Raw genomic sequence first — 14,592 nt, 5'->3', positions numbered from 1 at the left:
TGCTAGCTTCCAAATCTGCACAAGCTTTTGAGAAGCTTAGGCCTTTGAATTTTGAAATATGCTGGGGTTTTTTGCCCCTCCCCCTTGAAAGCTACCTTATTAAAAAGTATAGCTGTCTAACAATGCCAAAATGATTCCTCACTATCTAGCATAACCCTGTGACACCACAGAAGTGGGATTGTAGACTAAGTTAGATATACTTTTTAAACAGTAAAATTGAGAAGATAATAGTTGTATCGGTTGCTGGCTGCTCGATTTTCTTTTGCCTCAGTAGATCTGCTTTGCCTAGTTCTCATGTCCGTCTGTGGATCACATAAGGGCAGAACTTCCCCATGCCAGTCATCTGACCTCATCCCAACCTGTGGCAAAGTTTAATATGACAGTATTATACAGCGAGTGTTGGGATACGAGAAATAATAAAATGGTAATTATATAGCTATGATAGACATGTGCATACACAATTCTACAATAAATATATTTCATTAGGTTATAAAAATGGAATGATTTCAAAGACTGTGGGAAGGAAAATCTCTACCGTGGCCTCCTGAACATATATGGCCTACTTATCAATCTTAATATTTCACGAGCCTAGCAATCTATAGTTATTCTAGATTTATTCACTTCTTTATTTTGTAGTACTACAGACTAAACCCACAGCTTCATATATGCCAGGCAAGTGCTTTACCCCTGAGCTACATACCCATACAGCTGTTCAAAAGTGAGACAGTACATAGATATTTATCTATTTTAAATGCCTCTCAGTGTGAGAGGATATGTTACTGCTGCAATCAGGATTTGTTAATGTCAAAATGGGCATACCACTGGGTATCATTGACTCATGTCTATAATCCTAGCTACTAGGGACTGAAATCATTGGATCATAGTTTGAAGCCAGTCAAGTGATACCAAGAAAAGGCAAGGAAGCTCCGTCCCATTTAACCTGCAAATTTCCTGCCATAGTAGCAAGAGCACAAACGCTGAGCTCAAACCCCAGCTACTACACACACACACACACACACACACACACACACACACACTCACAAACACAGAAAAAGAATGAGAAGATGAGAACTTGATACACATTGAACAGGTGAAAATGAAGAATTTTTGAGCAACATACAAAAGTATCCTGATGTTATACAAAGCTTTAGCTATTGATAGCATGTTTCCTTTAGAAATAATTCAGCCATTTCATTGGCTTTACTTTGTGAGAATTTAAATATAGGTATATGTCAGGTCAGTGGTGATCACATTGGTAACCACAGAAAAATGTTTGAATGCATGATTGTTCACAAAAACCTTTAGAGACAAGAGAGCATTATTAGAAGCATTTTTAGTTTTGTGTTTTGAATGTATATAGTATTTCATCTTTGGGTATAAGCAGTTACCTATGGATTCCTTATAGGTACTCATTTCATAAAGATACAATATTATAGAAATAAAGTTTTGTTATGTATATAAATGAAGGTACAGGGATGAAGGCTAATTAAGTATTCCATCATGAGTAGAAAGAACTATTTGAGGGCCGGGAGTTTGGCCTAGTGGTTAAAGTGCTTGCCTAGCATGCACGAAGACCCGGGTTCGATTCCTTGGTACCACATACATACAAAAAAAAGCCGGAAGTGGTGCTGAGGCTCAAGTGGTAGAGCTCTAGCCTTGAGAAAGTCCAAGAACAGTGCTCAGCCCCTGAGCTCAAGCCCAGGACTGGCAAAAAAAAAAAAAAGAAAGAACTATTTGATTTTCTGCTAAGACTAGTAATATTATTAGTAATAATAATATTACTAATAATATTTGCTATGGCTTTTAATTCTCCAAATTAATCTACAAAAACACACTATCCCAGGATTCAGATGTGAAAACTCAGATTCCTAAGAATTAAGAGCTTTAATTTTTCAAAGTCAAGACAGCCAGTTAACTAGGAAGGAACATAAAACAAACCACAAGTTACTAAAATTCATTGCTATATTTGTTGTATTACTCTACCAGTAATTTTTACAGATTGCTTTTAATATAAGATTCCATGTAGTCATGTGCAAAGCAAACGAATTCAGATTTTTTTTCCTTTTTTGTTTTTTATTGTAATTAGTAAAAGGGTTACATGATATTTGCCAGATAGAAGGTGCATTAATTCACATACATTGATACCCTTTCACATGTCTTGGTACCCATTTCCCTCCCCCCCCAACGAATTCAGATTTTTTAGATTACTTTTAATTGTTAAATATCTAATTCTCAGTAACAATATTCAAAAGTCTGTTATACTTTCTTTCTAGCCTTAAAGAAATAACTGGAGTGGCTTTTGTTTTGTTTCCTTATTTTCTAATTTGAAATAACTTCTTTTTTTAAAGCAGTCATAATAGGACTCTGTTTTCTTTCCAGCAAGACTGTTGGAATAGGTGAAATGGACTATAGAATTTGGTGAACCACTTAGGAAAACTGCTTGACAGTTTGGAACATTCAGATAACTTTTATGAAACACCTCCAATCAGTGTGGCAGGCAGAATTTCCCAAACAGTCTTTTATTTTAAGTCAGATGATTCCGTTTTTAGGAGAACATAACAATAAGAAGGCGTGAGACCTCTTCTCTCTTTTCCTTTTTAATTGAAGGATCAAGTAGTCACAGAGGGAGAGATCTGCCACTTTCCATTGTCACCTGGACCTTGAGGAGAGCCTTTGGTTAGAATTAATATTGCCATGTGGCCCTAGGAGGAAAAGAGCAAATATGTTTGGAGCATCTGTATTCACTATGCATGTTCTTTTTATGCCACACTAAAGCATCGTTGTTTAATTCTTACAGTAAACAGAATTCTTCCAGGTAAATAGAGATACCCTGTATTGAATTAACAGTGTATTGTACTTGCATTGGATTGTCTTGGTTATATATGACAACCCTATCGAGCATCTTAGAAAGTACAATTTGACATATATGATGAAGAGACACAAGGATGTACTCTGTGGACAATTATGATCCTGCTTCTCTGTGAAAATTAAACACCTTAAAATTTCCATCATTACAGAACTAGGTGATAAACTTGAAACTGCTTGCATGAGGCAGCCGGTGAGAATTAAGTATCCATTTTGCAGATTATTCATTGAATGTGTAGTGTTGGATTCAGTCACCTGGTTCCCTTTTATTACAGAAGATGATAAGTTCTTTTTCCCCCCTCTAGCTATCTTACTGATTATTAGAGCAAAAGATTATGAAAGGAAAAAAGAAACACAAAAACACACTATGGTGCAATACAATAAAATTAATACAATAGTATTTTTACTAAATATTTATCTTTGGCCTTTACGGAGTCCACTCTGTTTTTCTTCACACTGCCTTGTGCCTTCCAGGACAGGAGGAAAAATAGGTAACCAGAAAGCTATGAAGTATAATATTCTATATGCTGAATGTCTCAGTTTCAAATACATGATTCTGCAACTTTCTACTTACATAACAAATAAATGCATTACTCTTCTCATTAAGACCATCTCAATTTCTGTCAGGGCCACAGTGTATTCATTGGGTCTTCATTCCAGTGTCACTTGCGAATCTTTTAAGAGATTACTAAGGCAAAAAGATAAAAAGAATAGGACAACGGTACAGTGAAAGTGTCAGGCTTTGTTCCTGAATGACTGTCTGGTAATGTCTTATTTTAACATTGCAAAAATAATTCATCTTTCTTCAATTTGCCAATGTTAAAAGAAACGAACCGTATAAAACATGTGCCCTAATCTAGGACATGACATAAAAACTTGGTACATTTTTCTTGCCAGTCCAGTGGCTTGAACTCGGGGCCTGGGCACTGTCCTTGGGCTTTCTCAAGGCTAGTGCTCTACCATTTGAGCCATATCACCACTTCCGGCTTTTTCTGTGGTACTGAGGAATCGACTCCAGGGCTTCATGCATGCTATGCAAGCACTCTATCACCAGGCTACACTTTCGGCCCAGAAATTGGTACATTTTTAAATAACTTTAAATTGTTTTGTGTCCTATAATTTTGAAAATACACAGACTTTCAAAAGTTTCGCCTATAATATTCTCTCAAGCTCTTCATAGGTATTCCTTCTATTCCCATTAAGGAAGGCAGTATCCTCTCAGGATATGGTTTAAAATGTCTGCTATATGATTCACTAGTTTTGATTATCTGGATTATTAGATGTTTTTGACTTACTACTTTTCAAAACCTTTATTTTGGGGCTGAATGTTATTTATATATAATAAAAATTACTATGAAATCTACCTGCATTTCTTGTTCGGAAGTAGCATGATTGTTTCCAATGGCCCCTTGGCCTACAAGCTTCCATGAGGTTGCCTGTAGTGTCCCTTTCACTGAGGATTTTTATGATTAAAATACAAACTATGCCAGATGAAACATCCATGCTGTCTCAGGGTTTCTTTTCTGGTCAGAGCTTTTTTGGGGGAGGGGGCTTATTAAACTACAATGGTATTCCATTTTGCCTTAATTTTCAGCCTTTGTCTAGTAAGACCTGGAACAAAAGACAAAAACCACCATGGGCAATACTATGAGCCATTTCCTTCCTTGGAACAGGTTTACACAAACTTAGCTTCTTCAGTGTGAGATGGGTACTAATGTCTTATTTCTGGTACTTGGAAAAAGTATCAGAAATATGAGTATCAAGTTATCAGTGATGGTTTCTTGGTCAAATAGGAATTTTGTTATAGATCCAGAATAAGTTGTACAAGAGCGTGACATTTCAAAATACTTTCGAAGCTAATGTCAGCTGTGAGATGATTTTTAGCATAGGCGACTATGGAAATGAAAAGAGATGATCAGTTTGGAATATGAGATCTAGGGGACTTTGGTGAGAACAAGGGAAAGTGTCATCCATTAGTTAAAGAGCAGAATTATCCAATATGTATTAGTTTTATGAGTCATTCAGTTTTTCTAAATATTGTGAATCGACCGAATGCCAAGGAACTCTATGGCATGTGTATTCACTCACATTAGACTTTGGTCTCGCCTACCTTTCAATTCACATGCATCTGATACTCAGAAATTTTTGAGCAAGTGAATTAACTGTCAAAATTGCCACTTAATTTCATTGTCAGCTCATTTGCCCAGTGCTCATCTTATTCTCAACTCTCTCAGTAACTGTCTGTTCTTTCCATACCTGTGGCTCCAGATGTCATGCTTGCTTAATGTCTCAAAACTGATTGTTACAATTGGCTTGAGAGAGTCAGGTGGGAAAGAAAGTATAGGTAATTTTTAAAAAGTGCTAACTTTGGAGACACTGTCCCTGAGAGTAGCAAAGAACACAAAAAATAGACACAAGAGTTGATGCAGTAGAGCATCAAGTTAAAATGAAGCTAAGTGGCTAGGTACTGGTAGCTCATGCCTATAATCCTAACTACTGAGATCTGAGGATCACTGTTCAAAGCCAGCCTGGGCATGAAAGTCTGTGAGTCTCTTATTTCCAATTAACCATCAGAAAACCAGAAGTGGTGTTATGGCTCAAGGTGGTAGAGCACTAACTTGAGCAAAAGAGTTCAGGGACAATGCTCAGGAATAACTCCCCATGATTGACGTTAATTAATTAATTAATTAATTAAGCTGAGTAAATACCCTAAGTCTTCTCTCTCCTCCAGGCAGTGCTAAATTAGAGAATATTGACTTTGATGCCATAATCACAGTTTAAATCATCACAGAATGATTCACTGTATTCATTATAACCTGTGAGAAAAGACTAATAAGTATATAAAGTGTTTATTAGAAAAAATGCCTTTGAAAATGGCTAAGATTTTTTAAAGTTACTACATACAGGATGAGATGTAGATATCACCAAAAATTAACTTCTGAAGCATATCTCATTTCCCAATTATGTCAGATAAGCAAGATATTACGCACATAATCCTCACACAAAAGAAATTCTCTGTTCTCCAATTATGGAAGAAAAAGGAAATATTGATTTGGGTTCCTTCTGTTGCTGTTGAAAAGCAGGTCAAGTAGATAGCATTTTAAGGGTCTTACCATTGCTTTAAGAGCTTCTGCAACACTTTATTTGCACATGAGATTGCTTCAGTGAGGATTAAATGATTGTTTTTGCAGGGTACCTGGCACATAATCACTCTTTGTCATTCTTCTTACGGTGATGATATCTATTTTTTCCTTCCTGAAAATTTTCTATGCATTATGTGATTATTCATTGTGTATCTTTCATTTCCTCATTTTAACTCCTTTGTGCCTTTGGCAATCAGAGCCTACGTTAGAGTTGCCAAAGTTGAGCGTGTTAGAAATAAAGAGCAGATACCGGCAATCACTTTACTTGAGTGTGTCATAAACCGTGTGTTATAGTAAAACAGAGACTTCCTTTCTAAATGAAGAAATCAAGAAAGTGGACCTAGAAAGATAAACCATGAAAAATTACCATCAAGGATTTTAAAAAATGAGTCAAAACAGCCTCTACTAAAAGTATTAACATATAGAAAGCATGGTTCATGCATGCAACCCCAGCAACTTGGGCTGAGTAATAATTTCCATAGATGCTAGCTAACTGCCCTACTTTCTTTGTCGCTTGCGGATTTCTTCATCCAAAGGAATGTTCATATGACAATACATGCAATACTGTGTAGCTTTACAGTTTATGGCACTTGAAGACCACGGTGAGCAGGATCAGAGGTGTGGACTTCCTTCTCAGGAGAGACAGATACTTAGGGAAGGAGTTATTGGTTTTGTGGTTCCATGAGCCATGCTACCCATGAATTGATGATGAATGAAGGATGAATCTACTGCCAGAATATTTATAAAACCAAATTTTGTGTCCATAAAAGTGACAGGCAAGGACTTGCTTGATGACCTTGACTTTGCTAGAGTCTCAGTGTGAAGTTTCTCCATCTGTGAACTATTCTTTCATAGTGTGTCAGTGGCTATCTTTTCACGTATGGAATTATCACTTTATTTCCATAACTGGAGGTTATCACTCTATGTTAAATGCTGGTATTTTTACTATGCTGTATATTACTTACTTTATTCATTCCATCTGCATTTTTTTTTGCCAGTCCTGGGCTTGAGCTCAGGGCCTGAGCACTGTCCTTGGACTTTCTCAAGGCTAGAGCTCTACCACTTGAGCCTCAGCACCACTTCCAGCTTTTTTCTATATGTGGTACCGTGGAATTGAACCCGGGTCTTCATGCATGCTAGGCAAGCACTTTAACCACTAGGCCAAACTCCTGGACCTCATTCCATCTGCATTTATAGTGAGCCTACTAGTAGTGTTTCTAGGTATCATTCTAAGCTCTAGAAATAAGGAAGAGTTGTGATTTACTTAGAGAAGCCAGGCAGTTAAACAGGGAATGATGATAATAATAATGTGATAAATAGGTAAACACTTTGATGTAGATAGGTTCTGTGCTGGAAAAGGCAACCAATTACTGTCCTGTGAAAAACTATCTAATAAAGGAACTTTTAAGATAATTCCTCAGAAACATACTTAGGGAAGCTATTGTCAGAATAACTTTACTTCTCATTCAGCATGAACTCACAGTTTTGTCTCCCACAGTATAATATTCAATCAACTTGGGGCTCTGTAAATACAGACACCCTTGTTTATTCTAGCCCTCAATGTCCTTTTCATGGCTGTTTCTGATTGAGTAAGTGAAATAATTATAGGCTGTAGCCATGTCAGGATGTTATGTGTTATGAAAATGCACATGACTTTACCTCTGAAATACTTCTTAGGTAATCATTTAAACTTGCAAGTCATTATTTGTCAAGTCCATCAATGAATGTAGTTTGCACAATTCATTTGATTTATTGTTGTTGATGAATGCAAAGGCTTTAAATTCTAACTACCTAACTCTGAATCCTGATATGAGAACTTGAACGACCTACCTAAACTCTATGCCTTAGATTCTGTGTCTGCAAGTAGATGATAATAATATAGTGCAGGTGGGTTGCAAGGAGTGGGAAGAGTCAGTATAGGTCAGGTGTTCAGAGCAGTTCCCAATCATAAGTAATGTACAGTATAAGCAATAACAAATAAAGTTGTTACTTGTACAGCACTTCTATGAAGAACATTTTAGGAAGTAATAAAAGTTATAAATGTCCTCTGGTTAGTCAATTTGGATGTGGCACAATAATGATAGCACAATATGTGACACAATAGAAAGATTCAACTTCTCAAACTACTGGGTTTCATTTCTCTCTATGCATTGATTTGCTTAACATTTTTGCTGTTTAAATGTAAAAGTTGAGCCAGGTGCTGGTGACTCACACCTGTTAGCCTAATTACTACTGAGATCTAGAGGATTACAGTTCAAAGCCAATCCATGAAAAGCTCTCATGAGACTCCATCTCCGAAATAGCTAGCAAAAAGCTGCACTAAGAGCATGGCTCAATTTGTACAGTGCTAGCTGGGAGCAAGCGAGCTGAACAAGAACATAAGAGTAAGAGGTTCCTGAGTTCTAGCTCAGGAAATGGCAATAAGAGGAGGGGAAAAAAAGAGAAGGAAGAGTAGAAGAAGCTTTTTGTATCCTTGGAAATGAGCTAAGAGTATCAACCCAGGATATTGTGTTTCATTAACTGGTGAAGTAGATATCCCCCCTCCCACTGAGAACCTTCACTATTTTCTCATGACCACACTCAAAGCCAATTGTATCTTCTCAGGTGTTATCACAAGTTATGGGTTATATCTGGATGGTGTGTTAATTCACAATTCGTCAGACCTCAATTGTCACGCCAATGGATTTGCTCCAGGAAGCTTACACTCCTTTCAAGTCCTGGCATGCACAGCAAGGGGTTGTGCTCTGGGCCCACTGGTGAGTATATACATTTACATTATCTAGGATGAGATCTCAGTGACTCATACTGTATAGCCAGACTTTCAAGCATGTCGGGAGATTTTTTTTGATAAATATCATTTACAAATGACTAAGATTTTATATTCACCATAAATTTCAAGGTCTCCCAGATTTTCCTGAAAGAATAGTAAGTTGGCTGCTATAACAAACCATAAAGTTTGCCTTATTCCATGATACATATGTAAGGTGGGATGATTTATTTCCTAATCCATGGTTCAATCATTGAGTAATTTCATGACTAACATGTGAAAATTGAGCCAGGTGCTGGTAGTTTATGTCTGTAATCCTGGCTGCTAAGAAGTCTGGTATCTGAGGAATCCAGTTCAAACCATCCCTACTCAGACAAGTCTGTGAAACTCTTATCTCTGATATGCCAGCAAAACATCAGAAATAGAGTTGTAGCTCAAGTGGTAGAAACACAGCCTACTGAGGAAAAAATGAGAGGAGAAAGAAACCAGGCCCTGAAGTTTAGCCTCAGGAACCTCACACCTTAAAAAGTGAAAACTAAAATTCTATAACTGCAGCTATATAGTGACATTGATTCCCAAAGAGTAGGCTAGTATCTTAAGATATTAACTTTACTTTGTAAGTCTTGGACTAAAAATATTTTGTCATATAAATGTGATGTGATTTCATAAGAAGACTATTTAAAATTACATTAATAACAGCATCTAGAACATATATTTCACAAGCAAGATATGAATTCTTAGTACTTAAAAAGCTGGAAAAAATAACTCCTGAATTCCTAAATGTTTAAAATTCAGCAGATAGTGATACATAATTAACATGGGCTAGCACAAGGTTCCTTAATTTCAAAACATATACTCTCATGCATTTTTCTTGATTAATTAGATTGAGTTTTCATTGAGGAGGAAATTCATTCATTTTAGATATTTTTGGCAATGTTTTCTAATTCCCTATCATTTTAATGCACTCTATCTCCATCGAAGACTGTATTATACAAATATTACCTTAAAAAAATAAAAGCAGCTCTTGAGCTTAATTCTTGCTTCTGTATTCCTGGTCACACATCTCATTTTGTTTCAGAGGTTGGTTGCCTTCCAAGCAGCTACCATTAACTGTGGTAGAGCTCAACTTCATCTTTATTGCCATTCGCATTTTATAGCCCACCCAATGGATGGATCCCTACCCTTAAAAGCAGCAATGGCATCAGGCCAACTTTTCTTTCTTCTCCATTCAAAAAAAGAATAACAAGACAGGAACAAAAAAATACTTCCTGTGTGCTTGGAAACTAACACTTAAAAAAAATTCAACTGCAAATTGTAGCTCTGGTGACACACTTGATCCCACATCAGCTCCCATGTCCTGACAACTTTAAACCCTGGGGGACACAGTTATTGATCTGTGTCCTGTACAGATAGCCAGCAACATTATCCTTAAGAAATCAAATGCCACAGTGTTCTGATGGAGAAAGGGGAAAACAGAATTGACCTGTAAAACTTACTGGTCTATGCCTCATCCATTCTACACTTGATCCTGATGTACAGCACAATGATTTCTCTCCCTGTGGTACTTTTCTTTATACTGAACACAGTATGCAAACATGTTTCCTCAACCAGTGATCCAACTCTAATCACTAGGATTGGAAAACAATGTCTTCATTTAGAACAAGTCAGCTACACACTGCCAAGAAGTTAAAACCCATGGTCTTCAGTAGGCTCTGGAAATATTTTTATGCTAATTACTATATGGTTTATGCCCTTACAGTATTGTATAACTGGGTATTTTAAGTAATCCTTCACATTTACCATAATCACAAAGGATGTTACTGATTCCATTGTTTTTGTTGGTATTCTTTTAATGTACCTTGATTAATTTAAGAAATCTATGATGCAATCTTCAGAACCAGAATTTCCTGAAATTAAACTCTAATGTGATATTCAAAAGGATCCAGCCAAATATTATATTGCTTAAGCTGAATGACACAATATTTTTAAAAGCCACAGTTCATTGATACCAAAAAATATGTATCACTTCATAAATTGTTTTCTGGCAGAAATAAAGATTAAATTTTTGGAAGAGCCTAACTTAAGAACATTCCTTGATAATAATTTTTGCCTTTAGAAATAGAAGCTTGCTTATTTGTCATCTTCCATATGTTGAATATCATTATTTCCTGTACATGCAGAGACACAATAGTCAGCATTTCCTACAATGGCACCCTTAGAATTGGCAAGTTGCTGATATGATAAGGAATCAGCCAAGCAGGCAAGCTAAGCAAGCTTACTCCCTCAGTTCAAACCCCAGGGCTATGAAGACAAAAATAAATAAATAAATAAATAAAATAAATGTAAGCTCAGTACTGTGAGTCACATCTATAATCCTAACTACTCAAGAGGCTGCGATCTGAAGATTGCAGTTCAATATTAGGTCAAGCCTATTTCTCATTAGTGAGCAAAGGGGGAAAAAAAGCTGGACAAATTTGTAAAGCAAAATACTTTAAAATAAAAATACACTAATAATTCTACATTCTTACCATTTTAATGTGATGTTAGCTCAATAGGTTTTGTTCCTTAGACAGACCAAAGGCATCATGTTTTGGTAATCAGAATAACCTGATCTCCCTATTATTTCTTTGGATGTTTTTATCCATTCACAAAACATATTTGACTTTTCAAGCAATTGTAACATAAGAAGCAAGTTTTCAGTGCATTGATATCTAATTTTAAGGTTTGTCAACTTAAATTCACTAATTGGAAATCAATGAAACTGGGGTAGTGGGGGCAATAAATACAGAATTCAGTAGCAAGGAGCTTTTTAAATGCATCCCTCACTTTCAATTATATTAGTGAGAAAGTGTTTAAACTTGGTATTTTTACAGTCCAGTGAGCTTCCCACGGGACCATCAGTTTGCTTTCCCTTCTCTGATGTAGCAGGTTAAACAGCGGTAGTGGAGGTGAAGGCTGAGATTTTATGACTGCCTGGCTTCAAATGGAGTCCCCAGAGACCACCTTAAGGATAAGTTGCAGACTGACTCTGATACGATATGGTTAAAAAAGCTGCCCTAATTTCTTGGTGATGACACGCACATTTACACACACACACACACACACACACACTCACCCTGCACATTTATTTCTTACAAAGAAAACCACGTTGTTAGTTTTAAGACACATGAATTGTAGTGGCAATATATGCTAGAGATGAGAATAATAATATAGGCAAAGCTATGCAGACCTTCTTAAGAAACATACTTTCTACTAAGCCTCAGATTTCTCATTGTTTAGGAAGAGAAGGAATTCTTACTTTGAAAGAGTTGGTGTGAAATATTTAAAAAATAATTGCACAAGCATTTCTGATACATAATAGTTCTATCAAGTATAAAGATATCTTTAAATTTCTTTCATCTGTTTATTATACATTTGATCTCAAATACTTTTTCTGTGGCAAAAGGGTTTCCCTATGACAACTAAGTCAGTTGAGATGTGCCAAATGCCTTTGCCTTCTGACTGGCTTAAGACAAACGACATAAATAAAAAGGTGAAACAAAATGAACACACACACAAACAAACAACTTCTGCCTAGAGCAAAGCCACCAATTATAACGTAAAGGCTAGAGTGCTTATTAATATACTTATGAAATGTTTAAATGTTTATTTTGAATTAACCAGATATTTGAAGATATTATAATTAATCTGTATTGCCCTTAATTATTCAACTTTTGAGACTTTTTATACTTGGAAGTAATTGCTGTCCAATAATTTAAGCTGGCCACATAGATATAACTGCATTATAATGAAATATTTACGTGATGAATTGATGTATTTCTAATGTCGCTTTTTATCCTTTCTTATATAGCACTATTAGATTTTTTTAGAAAATGAGTAAGGCTTACAGATCTAAATAACCAGATAGCCATTTCTCTAATAAAAATAAAATGTACTGTGACCTCAAACTTATTAAAAATTAACACTGTCATTTATACATTTATTTTCATAATTGGAGAAATGTATTCACCTTCACAACTAAAGCCTTCCTAACTGACATTATTTGACTACTTCAGAGTTTCCTGTTTGATTCCCTTCTTAGGAGACACAAGTCTGCCTATACTTTAAGAACAGGGTCAAGATTATCTAATTAATTCTTAAACAATTAATTCTTAAAAAGTATGTGATACTTATGAGTTTGTATTAATTAACTTACCAGGTTTAAGTCAGTTAAAGAAGCTAAAAGTAAAGACGGTTTAAAAAAATTGAACCCTTTTCTACTTTGATTTCAAGTCCATCTCTACTTATTTAATACTGGACTTCTTCCGACCAGTCTGCAGCTCAGGATTGCTTTGTATTTGAGAGAGTTCTTCTCGAAAAGCAATGTGTCTTTTGCTATTTCTGCAGAAGCTGGTTAACACCATATCTACTACTTTTGTGATGCTCCCTTAGGGATGGATCATTCAGGTGCCTTTATTTCTTAATGTTAGCACAATGCCACCTTTGCATACTTGATAGTAACAAAGCTTAGGGAACAGATTGTGTGTGTGTGTGTGTGTGTGTGTGTGTGTGTGTGTGTGTGTGTGTGTGTGTGTGCATACTGTGTGACGATGCTTGGTGTGGCTTTTCCACCAAAGCCAGGACTCACTCTGTCACACCCACCAGGAACTTAGCAAAGGAGGATGAATGCATGTCCTCTCTTTCACAATCCCATAGAAATTATTTTTTTCAGGAGTTCTAAAAAATCATCCGTGGTTGTTAGCAGCCACAGGCGCAATCTCAGTGTGAGCTGATCTGCAAATCACCAACAACTGCCTTGGTCAGGAACTCCAATTCTAAGCATTCACAGCAGGGGGAAGAAAACATGAGGCCTGCTTTGATCCTGCTGACAAAATGAGGTATTCAGACAAGATGCTACTGTCAAAATAGTTTACTTCACAGGAAAAAAATAAAAAGACACAGAGAGAAATTTCTTTGAAGAAATATGCTCAAAGCAAAGCATATACTTATCTTATTTGCAAACAAAAATGAATCTTTTCCTACTCACAGGTGGAAAATTGTACTCTGGAAGCTCCCCCTGAAGGAATAGTAACTGTATTTGTCAAAACAGAGAGAGCCCAGAAACCCTGCGTGAGGTGGGAAGCACCTGTCCGTCCTAATGGACGCTTAACGTACTCGGTCCTGTTCACTGGGATTTTCTACGCAGATCGAGGTAATTTGTATGTAAGATTTCAACTTTAAGTGCCATTGGAAAATAGTCTCTTTGCAGCTGAAGTCTTCCTTTTAGCTACAGCTTTTAATGCCTCCCCGTCCCTCCTAAAACTAACCTTGTGCTGGTAAGCTCAGACACAGTTCTCAAGGATGTGATTCTCCAAAACTATTCCAAATATTCTCAGCTGAGAAACGGCTGGAAAAGCTCATCCCTCTGCTCAGACCCCACAGAATCAGAAACTCTAGAAGACTCTGGGTTTATTTTGTTATTTTGGTCATGAGATTTGAACTCAGGGCCTTGGCGCTATCCCTGAGCTTCTGTGCTTCAGGCTATATCACTCTGCCACTTTCAGCCACAACCCCACTTCTGGTATGTAGGTGGTTCTTTGGAGGAAAGAATCTCATAGACTTTCCTACCTTGGCTGGCTTGGAACTATAATCCTTAGATCTCAGCCTCCTGAGTAACTGGGATAACAGACATGAGCCACCAACACCCGGCTCAGAATTCTGTGTTTAAATCGATATTCAAAGGTGCTATAAGGTTAGAAAAAGAACAATCTAGCCGAACACAGTGGATCATACCTGTAATCTTAGCTACTCAGGAGGCTGAGATCTGAGCATGCAGTT

The 14,592-nt window shown here is 36.6% G+C and overlaps 1 protein-coding gene across 1 annotated transcript in view; it reads left to right on the top strand.

Annotated features, from left to right (window-relative positions):
- Window positions 1-14,592, top strand: part of LOC150039010 (usherin-like) — a gene marked incomplete at its 5' end in the record, with an annotated part of 572,498 nt that overhangs the window by 280,525 nt on the left and 277,381 nt on the right. The window contains 2 exons of the mRNA XM_090328110.1: window positions 8,613-8,764; window positions 13,804-13,966. Coding sequence (XP_090184236.1) covers window positions 8,613-8,764; window positions 13,804-13,966 — 315 coding nt within the window. The remainder of the gene's footprint in view (window positions 1-8,612; window positions 8,765-13,803; window positions 13,967-14,592) is intronic.

Source organism: Megascapheus bottae, unplaced genomic scaffold, assembly GCF_031878675.1.
Source record: "Megascapheus bottae isolate mThoBot1 unplaced genomic scaffold, mThoBot2.hap1 H_1, whole genome shotgun sequence".
Classification (NCBI taxonomy): Eukaryota; Metazoa; Chordata; class Mammalia; order Rodentia; family Geomyidae; genus Megascapheus; species Megascapheus bottae.
The sequence above is the reverse complement of the archived record's forward strand: the minus strand, read 5'-3'. Positions and strand labels throughout refer to the sequence as shown.